Source organism: Ochotona princeps, chromosome 26 (assembly GCF_030435755.1).
Source record: "Ochotona princeps isolate mOchPri1 chromosome 26, mOchPri1.hap1, whole genome shotgun sequence".
Lineage (NCBI taxonomy): Eukaryota > Metazoa > Chordata > Mammalia > Lagomorpha > Ochotonidae > Ochotona > Ochotona princeps.
Genome location: NC_080857.1, coordinates 7,104,263 through 7,123,240, shown reverse-complemented (window position 1 = coordinate 7,123,240; position 18,978 = coordinate 7,104,263). Strand labels below are relative to the sequence as shown.

Sequence of the window (18,978 nt, the reverse complement as noted above, 5' to 3'; positions counted from 1 at the left end):
TCCTAGCAGTAACACATGCATTTCAAAAGCCAGAAAGGCACCACGAGCCCAGCCCAAGGCCGCACACCTTTGCTGGAGGTCAGTGTCCCTGTGGACGAATGCATGGTCCTCCTGGCTTTGTTTCCTAACCCACAAGCCTCCTGTCTGCTGAGCCTTGCTCGCTGCCTGGGGAGGGGGTGTGTTTGGTGTGTGTTTTGGTGCCCCTAACCTCTTGCATGGCCGTCCTCTTGATCTCTCTGTTCCTTGCAAGGCGCTCTCACTTGGGGTAATGTAGCAGGTGTAAGGGCAAATCCCACAGCTGCCCAGAGGGTAGAGCTTGTCCTGCCTCTGCGATTGTGGGTGCGAGTGCTTTGATCATGAGGTCCTCCTGGGAAGCTGGGATCAGTTATCAAATCCCTCGCCAGTGAGCCCATTTGTGCAGCGGCCTGGTGAGTGAGAAGTTTGTTCAGTCTATTGAAAGGATGGAGAGGTCCAAGAGAAGCCTCCGTCCTTGGGGGTGCTCAGGTTTTCCAGAGACACTCACCTCGCCCACTGCTCCCCAAGAACTCCTGGGCAAGCAGGGCCTCTCGCTGGACTTTCAGTTGCCAAGCTGGGACCTGGACTATGACCTTGTCTTTTGGAGAGCCTAAGTCTCAGGGTCCTTGGAGAAAGGCAATGCCAGGACCCAGCAGCATGTCTCATCAGCAGCATCTTTGTTCCTGGGGAAGTCCTGTCAGGTGTAACATTTCCCCCAGAGAACTGGGATGTGGGCATCCCCTGCCTCAGTCACGGGTAACAGATGCCTTGGGTGGGCTACTCCAACAAGACTTAGGGGCTGAACAACCCTCAGAACCAGCCAAGAGCAGGCTCAGGGACACAGAGGGATGGGCCTGGAGCCCCAAGGGTCTGTGCATGAGCAGCCCTGTGGCTAGATACCCACTGAGTCACGCTGAGTCAGTAGGTGTTTCCAGACTGCTGAGGTGCCTCTATGGGAGCAGCCACTGCCAGGTGGCTGTCTGGCAGGGGCCATCGCCCCACATGCTTACAGAGTGAGGGGAGGCCAGGGGCCCTGCGTGTGGGTGTGGCATTGGGAGAGGTCAGCACTAACTCCAGCACTGTGCTCAATAGTGAAGGAGAAGCCACAGTACGGCAAGAGCCCCGTGGTGATGGTGGACGAGATCATGAGCTCCAGCCCCCCCAAGTTCACCTTCCCCGAGGCGGGCTTGCGTATCATGATCACCAACAAGTTCGGGCCCAGGACCCGCCTGCGAATGGCCAGCAGGATCATCATCAATGAGGTGAGTGTGCCTGGGGTTCAAGGAGAGCCGGTGGCCCCAGATGGGCTTCTGGCCACAGACGCCCTTCCGGTGGTGCTGGTCACTGCACCTATTTATGGAAAGCAGCTCTGGTCCGACCCCAGCCACAGGCAGCACTGTCTCTTTTCGGGAGGGTGTCTAAAGCAGGTGATGACCCAGTATCGTGCCTAGAAGTTTCTATAAGCCTCTTGCTGGGCACCACAGCAGAACTAACAGAAGAAGGACGTGTTTCTTTATAATGTTAGTTAGAAGAAAAGGATAAATGCACAAACTGTTCTCTGTGGAGGAAACAGCCATAGAAGCAGTGCTGGTGGGCAGTGGTGGCCCAGGGCTTCCCCCGTACGCTTGCTGGGCACTCGGATTCTGTGCTGTGTGTCTCTTTCTCCTTTGAAAACAAGAGCAATTTTGCATGTTACTTTTGGGTAAATAACAAAGCCAAGATGATAAGCTTACCAATTCTTCTAGTCTACGTGGTGAAAATAGGAGTTTGCAGGGGGAGTGATTAGCATGGTGGCAGAGTGAGTTAAACCACTACTTGAGACACCTGCATTCTGTCTCCCAGGTTCAAGCCCCACCTCTCCTTTTGATGCAGATTCCTGCTTGTGCACAGCCTAGGAAGCAGCAGGTGATGGCTCAATACTGGGGACCTTGCCACCCACATGGGAGACATGCAGTTCGGACTCCTGGCTTCTCCCTGGCCCAGGCCCTGCTGTTGCAGGCATTTGGGAAAGGAGCCAACAGCTAGAAGATGCCTTTCTCTCACTCTTTGTCTTTCTTTCTCCGTCACTCTTCCTTTCAAATAAATAAAAGTCAATAAACATTTTAAAAGTTTATTTGGGTGTGAAAAAAATTGAAGTCCATGCATATGGAACATGTGTATTGTTGAAAAACCATGCATGGATTTCCACATTTTTTGGATGCAAGTAAACATCTTTTCTTAAAAATAAAAGCAATTGTTTTTGTCTGAAAAGCATATTTATACAGAGGAGGACAGACACACAGAAAGAAAGATCTTCCATCCTCTGGTTCACTCCCTAAATGGCTGCAATGGCTGGCGCTGAACTAATTTGAAGTCAGGACTTCTTCTGGGTCTCCTACACGGATGCAAGGTCCCAAGGCCCTGGGTCATCTTCCACTGCTTTCCCAGACCATAAGCAAGAAGCTGGATGGAAAGTGGGGTGGCTGGGACTAGAACTGGTGCCCTTGTGGGAGGCTGGGACTGTAAGTAAACACCTTTTAGTTCCGTTTTCCCACTGACTCTTGGAAGAACCCTCCTCTGTGTGCATACTGGAATGTTAAGTATTTCATTTTCAGCAGCAGTTTTGGAGAACTTAAGACTATGGCCACTGATATTTGGAAAGTTACATGCAGAAGATAAGCAGGAAGCAAATCTCCAGTGCTTGCAGGTGCTGTATTTTAAACATACACAGCGTGCCCACACTCTGTGGAAAGTATGTTGAGGAGTGGAAAGACTTTTCCAAGCTTTTCTGAATCGTTTTGGCTCAAACCACTGCCGTGTGTATCCATCTAGTCTGTTTTTCACGAGTGTTTCCTTTGTACTCACTGGTGCTGGTGGGAGCAGAGGGAAGTGGCGGGGGCTATTGAACCACACTTGAGTCTTGGAGAGTTCTGTTCATGGCAGCAGTGCACATTGTATGCAGCCAGGAATAGTCTCAGCTGGCAAACACTAGTTGCCAGGTCCTGACCATCTTAAGCTGCTGGGAAAGCAGCATCTTCCACCACATGGGAGTTGGTCCTCCCTGGAAGGCAACAAGGGGCCCCCGAGTGAGGCCAGGCCCAGGGAGACAGTTCAGGTTTCACCCTCACATTGGCTACGAAGTGGCTGGGCCTCATTTTCTCCATCCGGGGGTCCTGGACATTAAGCTTCCAGTCCTAAATATTTGAGCGAGGTACACTGCAGGACCATGCCTGCAGCTACACAGCCACGTTAGGAGTAAACTCATTCTGGAATGGGATTTGGGCAGAGTAAAACCCACAGAATGCCCAGTTTCAGAGTTTTATGTCTTTTTTAAAAAAGATTTATTTATTTTTATTACAAAGTCAGATATATAGAGAGGAGGAGAGACAGAGAGGAAGATCTTCTGTCCGATGATTCACTCCCCAAGTGAGCGCAACAGCCGGTGCTTGGCCGATCTGAAGCCAGGAGACCAGAACTTCCTCCAGGTCTCCCACATGGGTGCAGGAACCCACGGCTTTGGGCCGTCCTTGACTGCTTTCCCAGGCCACAAGCAGGGAGTTGGATGGGAAGTGGAGTGCCGGGATTAGAACCGGCGCTCATATGGGATCCCGGCGCGTTCAAGGTGAGGACTTTAGCTGCTGGGCCACAGCATCAGGCCCTCAGAGTTTTATGTCTTAATACCTCTTGGGCCATTTCTCTTGAAGAGATATGTTTATTTCAAAGGCAGAGAGAGAGAGGTATGTTCACAGGGAGCTGTGGTACTCAGACCTGCTAGCATCACAGGCAGCAGCTTAACTTACTGCACCACAGGCTGGCTCCTCTGGTTATTTTAATTCTGAAATATGAGAAATCTTGACTGTAAAAGGGAGATGGCATCCATTCAGTCCCCATTCTCTGCTTTCTCCTTTCTATTTCTTTGTTGCGGAGATGGCATGACCATCATCACTCCCAATCCTAGCCTTGGGCATAAGTGTCATTGGAACAACCTCCCTGGCTTGTCAGGGCTCCTGACCTCACCTTCTAGAATGCAGCTGTGAGAACCTTTGGGCTTGGCTGTCTCAACTATGGCTCCATCAACTCCTTTACACTGTGTTCTGTTCCTCTTTTAATATCAACCTTAGCTGTCCTTAGATATTTTTCCAGGTACAAGCCTATTGATTCCTACTAAGCTAAAATATGGCCACGATTCACTTTGCTACTAAGCTGTGTGCCTCCCCTCTGACAATTCTGTCCATGCACAGCTAGTTCTCCCAGAATGCAAGGATAGCCTGGCCTTTACACCTCCTTGAGTAGGAAAAATTACAATGCCCACATGTCGGGGCATGCACCTCAGGCATAGGTTACCTCATTCTTCTGGGTGAGATGTGCTCCAAACTCCATGAGAAAAAAAAAATTCAATTTCTACCATATCTTACACTTTCTGATTTGAGAGTTGCTGCTGAAACTCAAATTGAAGGCAGTCACATGGCCAATTCTTTCTTGTAGAAGAGATTAACATGCTTCCATTGCAAATGATGATGTCCCTAAAAACAAAAAATCCACAAGGACGAAGTGTTGAGCCTACAGGTGGAAATGTGGCCCAGGCAGTGACCCATGCAACAGTGCTGTCGCCCGGTCTCCTGCTAGTGTAGCTGGGAGGGAGGTTGTTCTGTGCTTGACATGACCCACATGGCTTATAGCTGGTCCAGAACATGCCTCACTGACAACCACATGAAGGGGAGTTTGGCGAAACCAGATCAGTTCTTGGGAAAGTGGCAGCCAGTTGGGTTTTTGAAATTCTGCTTGTGTCTGTGCCTAATTTGGGTGAAACCCACGAACTTGGCCAGGAAGGCCAGCCTGGGCTCAGGGAGAAAGGTGACCGTCACAGACAAGAGTCACAGTGGGATGCTGGGAGGGAAGCAAGTGAGGTTGGCCTTGGGCCTTTGAGAACCTGTTCGTCAGACTTGGAAAGACACATGAAAAAGCAGGTGACATGCCCAGCATCTTGCTCACTGGGGAGATGCAGGCTTAAGCCAAGCTACAAGCATACTCCCTCCAGGATGGCTAACATGAAAGCATTGATGATTGCAAATGCCAATAAGGATGGGGGTTACTGAAATTCTAAGGCAGTGCAAGTGTGTAGTGATTCCACACCCACCTGCCTGACACCGAGCAATCACACTCCTAGGTAAATGCCCACGAGAAGTGAGCGTGTCCTCAAAATCCTCCATGGACATAGTTGTCCATAGCTACGTTCTTCATGAGAAGGAAAGGGAAAAAGCCACACCCATGTGCCCATCATCAGGCAGGGAAAGCACTGAGGCTTGAGGAGCCAGCTCCTGTCGCAGTACAATGCAATGTGGTGTATGTAATCTGAATCCAATTCTGTGAAGCTCAGATTCTGGGGAAATTAAAGAAGTTTAAAAAGTCAAGATAGAGGTTGCCTCAGTACTCTACCCTCAGAGCCAGGCCCACTGAGCCACATGCATCATGTGAGTCTGTTTTTGCTTGGTTTGTTTGAGACTGCAGAAGCTGTGTAGGGCTTCCCTGTGACTGCGCCCGGGAGGGTCCTAAAGTGACCGCTGTCATGGGGGGGCGGGTCTTGATCGTGTGGCTGAGCTGACACGAATCAGGGAAGACCCAAGCCCTCCACCCCTACAGGCTTCTGGGAACAGAAAGGAGCAAACAGATGGCTCCAGGTGAACCCGCTAGTAGGGAGTCTGTTCTAGATCCCATGAGAACAGGGCAGGAGCAGGGCAGGAGTGGCATGCTTTGTGCTCATGCCGCTCCCATGTCCATCTTGCCTCCCATCACACAGCGGCAGAGACTGATCAACTCAGCCAATGGAGTGAGCAGCACCAAGCCACTTCAGAACGGGCGACATGAGAACATCGAGAATGGCAGCGTCCCCACGGACAACCCCAACCCCGAAGAGCCGCAGCCGGACCAGGAGCAGCCGCAGCCACAGCCTCCACCGCCACCCCCCGAGCCCGAGCCTGCTGAGGCCGTCTTCCTATCTCCATTCTCTGTGCCAGGTGAGTTCTGCGGTGGGGCTGGGCTGTCCAGCAAGGCTGCAGGGGGCTCCATCAGGGCACAGGCCTGGGTCAGGTCGTGGTGGAAAGTAGGGACTTCACAGCCACCTAACCCTCTGTGACGTGAGCTGGCCACACCCTCCCATTTTCTTGGAGCCTTGGATTTGGCAGGATTGGGTGGGGGAGCCCTTGGGACCACGCCCCCTTCCATTTGCCCTGGAATCTGGTGCTGCTCTGAGATTTGGTGTTCCATGGGCAGAGACCCCACCTCGGGCTTGGAACCTGGCTATCTTGCAAAGCCTGGGCCCCAGTGGCTACCAGGTTCTCTGCACCCGTCACTCCACCTCCATCCTTCCCAAGGGGGCTTCCTGTTGGAGTTACCCAACTTCTTTTCAGCCCAAGACCGCAGTACACACCCCTGGACTCGCGTGCCAGTCCACACACCTCCTGGCCCCTGTGGCAAAGGCCGGGATTTCCTGTGTCCTCATGGAAGGAAAGTCCCTTGTCCCCTGCGGATGTGTTTCCAGGCATTGCCTTGGAAACCACAAGTCACTTCCTCCTCCCCGTGGGAAGAGAGCAGGGGCTGGGCAGGCTCCTGTGGGTGTGCATAGCAGTCAGGGGGAACCAAGGCCTAGGGTGAGTCCAGGGCACAGGAAATGAGAGCAAGTGACTGAGACTGCACGTGGGAGGAATTCCACTCATCCAGCTCTCAGCCCTGCCACAACTCCTCCCCAGTCCTGGCTGGTTCTGCTTCACAGTGACCCAGGGCTGTAGGGGCCGCAAGTGGATGGAGCTGCTATTCTCCCAGGCAGGGTGCCTAGGAGGCATCCCAGAGCTGGGGAGGAATGCTGGGGCAGGGACTGGGGGACAGGGAAGAAGCTGGGCCATACACCTGCTGCCTGCCAAAGTATGTGTCAGGAGGCCCTGCGTACCTGACAGGTGCAGGCCTTGGGCTCCAGGCACCTGGATAATGATGCTTCTCCCAGCCAGTACGTGCTTGACACTGTTCCGGGCTCTGGGCATTCAGGCAGGAACAGGACAGCCCCAGCCCCCTGCCCTCCGGGTATCTGCAGGCTCCTGGTGCATTGTGGTCATGCTGTGGCACACACTGGACACACAGGGTGTGGTGGGGGCAGCAACTCTTCCCACTTGGATGAGGAATTGCTGCGCTGGCTGGGACCAGGCCAAGAGCTCCCCTCCCAACAGTTCCCTGGGCTTTGGGGGCTACCTGCTCTGGTGCTGGATGGACAAGTGGACACTGAATTCAGCCTTGTTCTTCCCTCCCTGGGCCATGGTGGCTGGAATTAGTCCTCCCAAACCAAAGGGGGAGCTATTTCTCCCATGGAAACCCCTGCCTGTCTGCAGTTCTGTTTCCACTCCGAAATAACTGCCATGGTGACCTTACACCCAAGGCTAGCTGGGGAAAGCCGTGGGTTCAGGGTGGTGGTTTGCAGTTGGCTTAGAGTCTGCGAGATTCTGTGAGGCCTCGGAGGCTGCGCTTGGACCCTTCAACAGGACTTGCTTTCCTGCCCCCTGTCCTCACCAGGCAGTGGCCTTCCTGTCTGCTATCCTGGGGACTTGCCTAGGTCAGGTCTTGGCCGGAAGTAGGGACTTCCTGCAGGGCTCTGCAATGGTCAGCCTGGGCTGGGAACGGAAGCCCAGGGGGCCTGAGCCACAGAAGGCCAGGATGAGGGCGTGACTGAGGGTTCCCTGCTTGGTTTGCAGGTGGCCGCCTCCTGGATGTGTGCTCACACAGCCTTTCCACAGGTCATACATGTGGAGAGAATGACGGCTGCCTTGATCCTCTCTGGTGCTGTCACTGTTAAGTTAGGATACCACTCGGGATTTGATTCAGCTCGAATTGCCTCCTGAAAGGCCTGACTCCAGAGATGAGGGTTTTGGCTTTAGCCCTCACCTAGAGATGAGGGTTTGAGGGATTGGGAGAGTACCAATTACAACTGAGTCTGCAGCAGGATTTTAAATTGTTTTAATGAGTTATTTTATTAGTATAGCAGAGTTAGAAAGATACAGACTGTAAGCTTCCATCTGCTGGCTCACTCACTTCCTCAGTGGCTGGGACTGGCCAGGTCACAGCCAGGAGCCAGGAACTTCATTCGGTTCTCCCACCCAAGTAACAGGAACTCAAGCACCTGGTCAACTTCCATTGCCTCCTCAGGTGTGTTAGCAGGGAACCGATCAACAGTGGAGCAGCTGGGGCTGCAACCAACCTATGCTCAGATGGGATGCCTGCATCCCAGGCAACAGCTTAACCACTGCATCACAACGCTGGTCCCATGGCGGGGTCTCAAGGCACTGCTGTGTGCTGCACCTGTTCCAGAATCTTTCCAGAGAAGGGAAGGAAGCCCTGAGAGCTCAGGTGCCTTGCCCAGTAGACAGCAAGGCTTCCAGCCAAGCTGTACCACCTCTCCATGCTGCCTTGGGAGGGAGCAGTGTCATTGTCCCCATTTTGCAGAGAGGAAAACTGAGGCTAAGAGCAGCTGTGAGTCACACAGCCGCTCCTCAGGGAGCCGCCCTGCCACCCTGTGTTGTGTGTACCTATCAGGAGCAGAGCCCCAGGTTGTGGACCCCATGGCTGCTCCATAGCAGCAAGTGGCTTACTCTGCCCATGTGCTGCAAGATGGGTGGGTGGGGCTAGTGAGGACCATCCCAAGGGAGACGCAAACAGAAGGTCCCCTCAGTGCCACTCCATGGGGATGACGGGACAGCCCACTGTGGTATAAGGCAAAGCTGGCCATACCTTGGGACCATTCCTACGCAATATGGCACTGGAGGCCTTGGTCAGACCAAGTGAGCAGGAAAAATAAATAAAAGGTATCCCAACTGGAAAAGAGGTAAAACTTTGTGTATTCATAAATGACCTGTTTTTATAGATAAAAAAATGCTAAGTTGTCAAAAAAAACCCGTTACAGTGCAAAGTTCAGCTTATTCCTTTATAGTGTCAATGAATCTGAAAATGAAAGTAAGGAAATGGTTCTGTTTACAGTTGCATCAAAAAGAATCAAACACTTTGGAATCAATTTAGCAAAAGCAGCGTTAAGACGTGTACCCTGCAAACTATGCAACATTGGTGGGAGAAATTAAGGAAGCCCTAAATAAATGGAGAGATAATCGCGTGTTCCTGGATTGGAGGATTTAGCTGTTTTAAGAGGGTGATAATCCCCAGATGGATGCACAGATTTAGCTGGCTTTTCACAGAAGCTGACAAGTTGATCCTAAAATTCATATGGAAATGCAGGGGGCCGAAATAGAACAGTCTGGAGAAGAACCAAGTTGGAGGTACTTTATGGCTTCCGATTTTACTATGAAGATAGAGTCGTTAACACTGTCTGGCACTGCCTGCAGATAGATGATAGGTTAGTGGGACAGGGCTCAGATGCTTGCAATACCCCCGTATGTCTAAGGCTGACTGAATTTTGACCAGAGGGCCAAGACAATGCAACGGGAGAAAAACAGTCTTTTCAACAAACGGTCCCCTGTTTAATGCACATCATGTACCAAAGGTAACTCATTATGAAGAAAAAGACCTAAATGATTAAAAAAATGAAACTCTTTAATGTAAGTGTTCATAGCCTTGAATTAGGCTGCAGACTCACAGATCACACACACACACACACACAACCAGTGCAATCAATAAATTGGACTTTATAGAAATTGAAAATTTCTGTGATTCATAGTCAAAGAAAGTGAAAAATCAACCCACAAAATGAGAGGAAATGTTTTTAATTCATGTCTGATGACAGTCTAATATCCACAGTACTTACAGAGCTCTTACAACTTACCACTATGGATACAACCCCATTTGAAAATGGACAAATGGTTTAAAAAAACGGCTCAGATACAACCCCATTTGAAAATGGACAAATGGTTTAAAAAAACGGCTCAGATACACAAGTGACCAATGAACCTGTCCAAGGATGGTCAGTGTCTTTAGCCATTAGGAAAATGCCAATTAAAATCACAATGAGATGTTACTTCCCACCCATTGGGATGATTAAATTAAGAAAAGTGTGCAGCAGCAACTATTGGTGAGGATGTGGGAAAGGAGGACCCTCACACATTGCCGGTGGGACTGGAAGATGTCACTTCCTCTTGGAAGGATTTCACGGTTCCTGAAAGCGAATTGCCCTGTGACGCAGCAAGTGCACTGCTCGTTAAAGGAATTCCAAAAGGCAGTGAGAAATGATGAAAATATAAGTTTCTTTTGGTGCAATAAAATCTTGAAATCATGCATATTTGGGGTCTTGAAAGAGATCAGAGAATGCAGGCTTGGGCACAGGTTTCTGCTGGAGTCACGGAAATTCTCAGCAGTGTCATGGCGGCTGAGAGTGACACAGCTTTGAATAGACTAAACATGTCCTCTAAGTGGGCACTTTCAGTGGGTGGATTTTGAATGATCATTGGGGTGCTTCTCCAAGTGTGGTCGAGGACACTTGTCACGATGCGTTCCCACTCCAGATCTGCCCAGTTCATCCCGGGGCCCTTGACAGGCTTCCTGGAAATTCTGATTTACATTCAGGTTTGTAAGCCACTGGTATGAAACCCACACCCTTTAGGTGCATGAAAACGCCCCTAGCCCCAGCACCCACAAAAAAGCCTTCTACATGAGTCAGCAACACAACACGCCCGCTCGCCCCAAGCTAACCACGCCCTCGTCTGGAGCGTCTAATTAGTCAAGTGTCCAGATTAATATGAGCTTTTTCATCAGCAACTGCATCTGTTGCTAATTTTTCCTCCAGTATGATTAGCCATCTGCTTTGTTTGAGTCCACTCTCAAGACATTTTCCCCCCACGTAATTAAACTGTAATTTTCTGCCTCAAAAAGAAATCAAGTTTAGGCAAAGAAGTTGACAGCAGCCCCAAACCAGGAACATGCAATTATTTCTCCATGTATTTAGTGCTTCCTTAATTTCTCCCACAAGTGTTGCAGTTTGCAGGGTACAAGTCTTAATACTACCTTTCCTAAATTGATTCCTGAGTGGTTTACTCTCCAGTCATTTCTACACATAGTTGGTCAGTCTGTGATGAGCATTTTTTCTGGAAGAGATGGAGTCAGGTGCCAAGAGGAGGGCTTCTGATGCATTGGGGGTGGGGTGGGGAGGCATGGATAGATCTTGTCACATCACCACCACCACCCACACACACACACACACAAACTCAGTTGGAGAACACACCAGCTAAGGCTGGTTTCAGCCAAAGGGTTCATGCGTTGGCAGGTTCACCTCGAACATCCACCTCAGGCAGGGCTGAGCCTCGGGCCCCAGTGTGGTTTTCAGACACTGTCCATTTTTCTTCATATTTGCTTTCTTTTCCTCAGACAAGATCATTTCAAGGCCTGTCTTCAGCATTGTTCATCTCTTCAGAAGGAGAGACACACACAGAGATCTTTTATCTGCTTTATCTGCTTTCTTCCCTAAAGGCTACATCAGCCAGTAGTGAGCTGATCAGGAGCCAGGAACTTCCTCCAGGTCTCTCATTTGGGTGCAGGGGCTAAGGACTTGGGCCATTCTCCGCTGCTTTCTCAGGCTGTAAGCAGGTTAGCTGGATCAGAAGTGGAGCAGCTGAGATACAAACGAGCACCTGCACTGGATGCCAGTGTTGAGGTGGAAGATAAGCCCGCTGAGCCACTGAACTGGTCCCTCTGATCTCTTTCTTCCACCTGCTCAGAACTCCTGTTGAACCTCTGAATTTTTTATCCTAGTTTTTAGACTTCACCAATGAAGATTTTTCTATTCACTTCTTTATCATCTTTTTTACCTCTTATTAATGTTTTCAGCTGTCATTCTTATATCTTTTAATCCTTTAGATTAAAAGCAACTTTCGAACATGTTGAAGAAGGTCTTGTCTACTAGTCCTGTGCTTGGGGCTCGCTAGTGAGGGTGTCTGTTGTCTGATGTATGCACACGGGCCATGCTTCCCCAGGTGTCTTTTGCTGTGTTTGCCCTGACTCTTAGTTTGCTGTTGTCATCGTTGAGCCCTGGGCATGTTAAATAATAGAGCCTGGCATCCCTGGAAATCTTTTCCCTTCTTAGAGTTTGTTATTGTTGCTGTTTGAGGATTTATGTATTCATTTGAAGGTCAGAGAGACAGAGCGATAACTTACATCCACTGGTTCACTCCCAAGATGGCCACACTGGACAAGGCCAAAGCCACAAGCTCTATCCAGGTCTCTCATCTCATGTGGGTACAGGATTCCCATGCCCAGGCAATCCTCTGCTGCTTTTCCCAGGCCATTAGCAGCAGGGGTACAAACTGGTACTCAAATGAGATGCCAGTGCCACAGGCAATGGCTTTCCCTGCTATGCCACAGCGCAAGCCCCCATTGTGGCTTTTCATTACTTTCATTGGTTTTTCGGTGACTTTTCTAAACAGACTCTATGCGGTCTGTGCTTGTTGACCATCCATATGACTGGACAGGTTTCCTTACATGCTTTGTTCTAGTAGTCACAGGCTGGAGTCCATCTGGACAGGGGGTTCTGTGTATGTTTGGGGGACTCCTTCAACACTCAGATGGAGAGATCGTCCATGTACCTGTCTTGAGCTGATTGTGTGACCTGGGAACTGACCATGTGGCCTGAGATTTCCCAAGCACCTACTATCAACTGGATATTCTATTAACAGCGTATCACATGATTCTTGCCACAATCCAGAAAGAGAAAATGTTCCCATGTACCAGATGAGGGGGCTACTTAGAGGCAAAGCTCTTAGCACTGTGCCTGCTGTACATAGAAAATATGCACTGTGTTGATTATTGTTACATTGTTATTGTACCAGTGCACCTGCTATTGTCAGAGGGAGCCCTGGAGCTGAGGGGCTTGCGCAACCCCGGTGCTTGATTCTAAAACCCCTCTGTATTCCTCAGTGCCCCCTAGGCAACCCTGGGCAGAGTTCATTCCTGCTCTGGATCTCCCCTTCCTTACCCAGTCAAATGAAAGATTAGGGATGACTGCAGGTATTCAATCAACATACACTGAGTTATCTTGCTGCTTTCCGGGTGACATTTTGGAAGTCTCTGGTTCTGTGGATGAGTTGCTGGGAGTCACATCAGTGGCAGTCTCTAATTTAGCGTGAAAAATAAAGTCCAGCAAGTGAGTAACCCGGTGTGTGTGTCTATCTCTCCCTGCCCCCTCCCCACAGAGGCCAGAGGGGACAAGGCCAAGTGGGTGTTCACATGGCCGCTCATCTTCCTCCTGTGTATCACCATCCCCAACTGCAGCAAGCCCCGCTGGGAGAAGCTCTTCATGGTCACCTTCATCACGGCCACGCTGTGGATCGCCGTGTTCTCCTACCTCATGGTGTGGCTGGTGAGCCGGGGCCGCCTGGGCAGGCCGAGGAGAGGGCTGGGCACACGGGCAAGGGCAGACACCACTGTGCCACCTCTGCGCAAGCCACAGGCCTCACCTGCAGCAGCTTACTCCCCAGTAGAAAGGGGTTTTAAGGAAAGTACATGGGGCTGTGCTGTGTGCCGGGACACCAAGGCAGACATGGCAGACTTTGCCGTTAGGCACGAAGGAGGGAGCTGAGACCGGCCACTCTGGGGTCGGGGAGCAGGGTTGGGATGTGAAACAGTGTACGGAGGCAGCTGATCACCGAAGCCCTTCACTTCCAGGGTCCCCAGGGAACTGCAGTAAAGAAGTGATCTGCCAGAGTGCCCTCCATGCCAGGAAGTTCTCCTGTCCCCTTCCTCCTAGTACCAGGGTTGGCTTAAGCGCCTTGTATCAACTCTTCTTATCCTTACAACAGCCCCATGAGATCAGCTGTCGTGCTATGCCTGTTTTACAGATGGGGAGATTGAAGCATAGGGAGATGCAGTTGTTTTCCCCAGGTGATACAGTTAATGGGTGCCAGAGCTGGGATGAGATGCCCAGGTACTGGCCCTCTGAGCTGGTGATCTCAGCCACCGTCCTGAACCAGCTCTGTGTGTGGCACTGGGGTTTTCAGTGCCACTGATGGAAACTTTGCACATGCAGAGGCATTGATATGGGTCTTCCTAAGCTTTGTGCAGTGCCAGCTACCTGCCATTATTTGAAAAGTTTACTTATTTAAAAGGTAGAATAAGAGAGAAAGAAATTCTACCCACTGGTTCACTCCCAAATACCCACAACACCTGGGGCTGGGCCAGGCCCAAACCAGGAGTTGGAACTCCAACCAGGTCTCCTGCATGGGTGGCAGGGGCCCAGACACGCTGTTTCCCACTGCTTTCCCACTCCTTTGCAAGGAGATGGGTTGGAAGTGGAGCCACCTGGATTTGAATTGGTGCTAATTTGTGTTGCCGGTTAGGTTTCATAGCTTTAACCTGCTGTGCCACAACACCACCTCCTTGCACAAACCTTTTATGGGTCGGGCTGGGCCAGGCTGGGCCAGGCTGGGCTGGGCCATGCAGGAGGCCACCTTCCCGGGCTCTGTGTATCACTTGGAGGGCTCCCCCGACACCCTCTGCTGCTGCTGAGCAGACAGCCAGGAGCAGGGGAGGGGAGGGATGTGGCACCACAGTTTGTATAGCCCCTCTCATCTGCATGGTTCGCAAGGGTCACTTGCTGTTCCTCCTGAAGCCTGCCAGAGGAGGCAGCGAGGCGGTGGGCAGTCCTACACATTCACAGGTCCCCTTTCCCTTCAGTGCTGAGAAGTGGAGCTTTGTGGAAGAAGGGAGGCTGTAGGGATACAAGGACAGGGTATGTCCCAGTCCTCTCACTTGGGAGCATGAGACATGGACAGGTGCCCCACCTCCCTGAGGCATAACACCCATTCCCATCAAGTGGGAGTGATGAGCATACTCCAGTCACTGGTCATCCCGGCTTGCTCCCCACTCAATCCACCCTCGTCACCCCTTTCTCCCCAGAGAAGTGTGTGTGGGCCAAATAAATACTGCTCAGACCCAGAGTGGAGCCTGGGAGCCATTTGGCTTAGAGGCTCAGGACTTTCCTGAAATCACTCCCTGTGTCCGGGCCCATCCATCCCTGCTACCCCAAGGAAGGGCGCAGACAGGTTGGAATTCCTCAAGCTGGGCAGGGTCCTACCCCAGCCCCTCTGGGTGACCTGTAACCTTCACTCACACAACACCTCCCCTATCCCTATGGCAGAGGGTCTGCAGGTCAGGAGCCCCAGGCTGGTCTCCTTCTGATGTCCTGGGGTCCCTTGAGAGCTCTGTGTCCCCGAAGGAACCTCAAGAGGGAGCCAGATGTGACATTTTTATGAGTTGCACGCAGCCTGTGACTCAGGAAGGCAACCCCATCTGATCACCAGGCTGGTGCGTGCTCCCAGCCACAGGCACACACCGCGGGCCTGGGGTCAGCTAAATTGGAGACAGGAGGACCTTGACACATCTGCATGCCCCAGGCTTCGCTTGCCATCCCTTCTGACCCTCACACTTCGCTACTGCACTGCCACCCTGAGGCAGGTCTGGCTTGGCAGTGGAAAAGCCGGCGAGGGGTTCCTTACTCCATCCCAGCCAGTTAGGGCTATGTCCCTGCTAAGAGCGCTGTGACCATGGACATTGCTGAGTGGAATGTACTTGGGCCCCAGAGCCAGAAGAGATTTCCCACAGGGCCCTGCTCAAGCCAGAGCAGTGCTGGTGTGCACCATACCCGGTTGTACCCTGATCTCTGCTCAGGCGTAGTGGTGTGAGCTTGAGGCACGGTCCATCGCCCAGAGCTGTGGGTGCTAGTCATGGCCGACACTGCTGCTCAGCTTTCTAGAATGAAGAGCAAAGTCCCCACAGCCTGCACATGCACATGTGATGTGTGTATGTGTGTGTTCCTGAGTGTTAGGTGGCCATTTGTGCATGTGGGCATACACTCATGTGGGTATGCATGCATGGGCATGGGCATGTAGTAATGTGGAGGAAGAGCTAGAAATAGCTGTTGTCCAAACTCTCCAGCAAGTATTGGCATGCAAAGACAACCTTAAATGACTTGAATTTGCAAGGAGGTTGCCCTCCCCTTTACTTCTTAGGGAAAGGAATTCAGTTGGTCTGACAAAAGTGTGTTCCCAAAACAGTGTGACAAGTTCAGGACCGTTTCCTGACATGCGTGATTTGAGAGTTAGGACCCTCAGATGAGTGAATCTCTTTTCCTTGGATTCTGGAAATGACACTGTGGTTATTAAATCTGTGCCACTCATTAGCAGTGAGGCAGCACTTTCTTCACCCCCTGCCCTGCGCCTGGACCTACGAGCGCAACACTGTGACTTCAACCAGAATTGTGCTGAATAATGTGAGCGCTTCAGGCTCAGCACTCAGTGGTAATGCTAGCAGTGCCACCTGTTAACCTTGACTTCTGCCCAGGCTGGTGTGCCACTGAGTGCCTCACATTGGCCGGCATTGTGCCCTGATGATGCAGACCCAGCTGCCCATCCCGGCCCCCTCCAATCCTTTCACATCACTCACTCCTCTACCCCCACACACAGGCTTTGGGAAGAACTTGCTAGAATGTTAGTATCAGAGCATTGATTTGTTCGTTTCCTACTTGGGGAGATGGGAGACCAACCAGGAGCTGTGATGTCTGTGAGTTCATGCTGGTGGCAGGGGCAGGGCTCAGCAGCCCCTGTGTTAGTGTCTGGGTTATAGCCAGGCTCCGGGAGGTGTGCGGGCACCCACAAGGCCTGCCTGCCTTCCCTTGCTTCGTCCTGGAGCTTCTTCACCATGTGTTTCAGTGTTTACAAACAAAGGCAAGCAGCAGCCATCCTGGTAATTCCTGCACTGGTGCTGGCTGCCACCCTCATCCACTAAGAACCTGCAGCCACAGCGTGGGTTTGATGGCGGGAAGCATGGCCCGTGGGGATTAGGTACCCATGGGTCCATCCTTGCCTCTGACTGTCCCACAGGTCTGCTTCCTTGCACAACCCATTTTACAGGTGTGGCAACTGAGGCTCAACATGTCCAAGATCACACAGCCTTTCACTGGGATTGGAACCATTGGCCAAGCTATGAATCCTGAGGGGTGCCAGCCCAAGCTGGGCACTGGTTGTGGGGGGTGGTCCCGATGCCTCTGGCTGTTACTCAGGGTCCTGGGTCCTGACTGTCTATCAAGTGTTAGACATTCACCAGCAGGTGACCAAGGGATGAGCATCAGAAGCCCTCAGATGTGTGTATGCTTCCGTCCAGTGATCCCCTTGACATTGATCCTAAGGAGGTGGTGGGATGAGCTGTTCAGGAGGTCCCCACAGGCCACACGAGGGAGAGGCTGGAGCCCTTAACTTGTAACCTCTACTCTCTTCCTGCTCGCTGCGTGCCCCAGGTGACGTTGCCTAGCCCGAGGCTATGCTGAGCCTCACCTGGCATCGTGACAATGCTGTCCTCAGCACTGGGTGAAAACTAGGATGATGGGAGTTACACATGTGGCAGGCGCCTGGCACACAGTAAATGTTGCTTGTCACATGAAGTGATGTTATAAGAACAGAAAAAGAAAGGGGTGTCCACCCATCCAATAGTGAGGGATTGGCTACACCATCACAGCCACACAACAAAACGTAAGCATTAGCCCGATGGGGTGGGGGTGTGGGGCAGATTTTCAGTGTGGAGAGTTGTCTAGTGTATGTTAGGACATGGAGCAGTTATGAAATACCCCCCACCCATCAGAGGGTGGAGGTCAGTGGCTTTCAAATGTGGTTCTCAGAGTGGCAGCCGCCTCAGGGCCCAGCCACCCAGGACTTCCTAGGAATGCAGGCTGCGTGGCGGGTTCTGGCACTGCACTTCATGCTTCCTGGGAGTTTTCTGCGCACTTGACTTTGAGAGTGAAGGGTCAGTTCTGGGGGCCCTGAGAAACGGCAGGTGGATTCTATTTCATTTTCTTCTATAAACTTCTTGAAACAGTGAGCACCTGTCTTCAGGAAAGAAATGGAATACTCCCGAGTTCATCACACATAGCCATAGGTGTATTTTTTTCTCTCAGTTACAAAAATGCCACATGCAAGTTAAAAACTCGGGGTGCAGGTGGGCCTTGTGGTACAGAGGGCAAAGCTGCTAGTTAGGACAAGCTCATCCCATGTTGGGGTACCACTGTGAGTCCCGGTCCATCCACTTGTAATTTAGTGTCCTGCTACTGCACTGTAAGAGGTAGCAAATATTCAAGGACTTGGGTGCCTGCAACCCATGTGGGAGACCTGGATGGAGTTCCTGGCTCTGGCCTGAACCAACCCTAGCTCTTTAGGGAGTAAACCAGCAAGGCAGAAGATACCCGTCACCACCACCATCTCCATCTCGCTACCTGTTTCTCTTCTCTCACTTTCAAATAGATGAAAATAAAGAAATCAGCACAAAAGCAAGTACCTAGGGTAAGCACAGTCTCCAGGCCAAGCACTGTGTGTCCGTGTCTTCCCTTCGTGCAGGTGACTATTATTGGATACACACTCGGAATCCCTGATGTCATCATGGGCATCACCTTCCTGGCTGCGGGGACCAGTGTTCCAGACTGCATGGCCAGCCTGATTGTGGCCAGACAAGGTATGGATTGTGCCTCGGCCCATAGAGCCATCAGTGTCACCTTGCGACCGTCTCATTACACCTGCCACCTTCCAGCAAGTTCCATGGTGACTCTTAGGGCTGAGGCCTGTCAGATCCTGCCAGGAAGGAAATGTGACATCCAGAAAGCACTGCTGGTGAGATTCCACCTGTGGGAAGAATATGTGTGCTCCAAGATGAAGCCCATCTACCTGAGGTCACCTGTCCCCGTGAGATTCATCAGGGCCCAAGTCAGACCTCACCTAGCCCATGAGCTTGTACCAAGGGAGGTTCAACCCTTTTTCATTCTTCATCCAATGTGAAAGACATACATCATGCTTTGGTTCACTTGGTACTTCTCCCTTTGGGCTTACCTAGTGGTATGGGTTGAACAAGATGGAGAGTGAGTAATGTTAAGGTCTTTGAAAGCAGAAAAAAGTGCTATGAAAATCGACGCTGAATTTTCTGCGGTTCTTTTTTTTCTCCATAGAGGCAACCACCTGCATGAGTGCCCACAGA

General features: G+C 51.4%; 1 protein-coding gene across 2 annotated transcripts in view; it reads left to right on the top strand.

Annotated features, from left to right (window-relative positions):
* SLC24A4 (solute carrier family 24 member 4) overlaps positions 1-18,978 on the top strand; it is an 88,865-nt gene that overhangs the window by 65,306 nt on the left and 4,581 nt on the right. For both annotated transcript variants that reach the window (XM_004584332.2, XM_004584331.2), the window contains exons 11-14: positions 1,108-1,277; positions 5,792-6,008; positions 13,161-13,327; positions 18,348-18,462. In XM_004584332.2, coding sequence (XP_004584389.2) covers positions 1,108-1,277; positions 5,792-6,008; positions 13,161-13,327; positions 18,348-18,462 — 669 coding nt within the window. The remainder of the gene's footprint in view (positions 1-1,107; positions 1,278-5,791; positions 6,009-13,160; positions 13,328-18,347; positions 18,463-18,978) is intronic.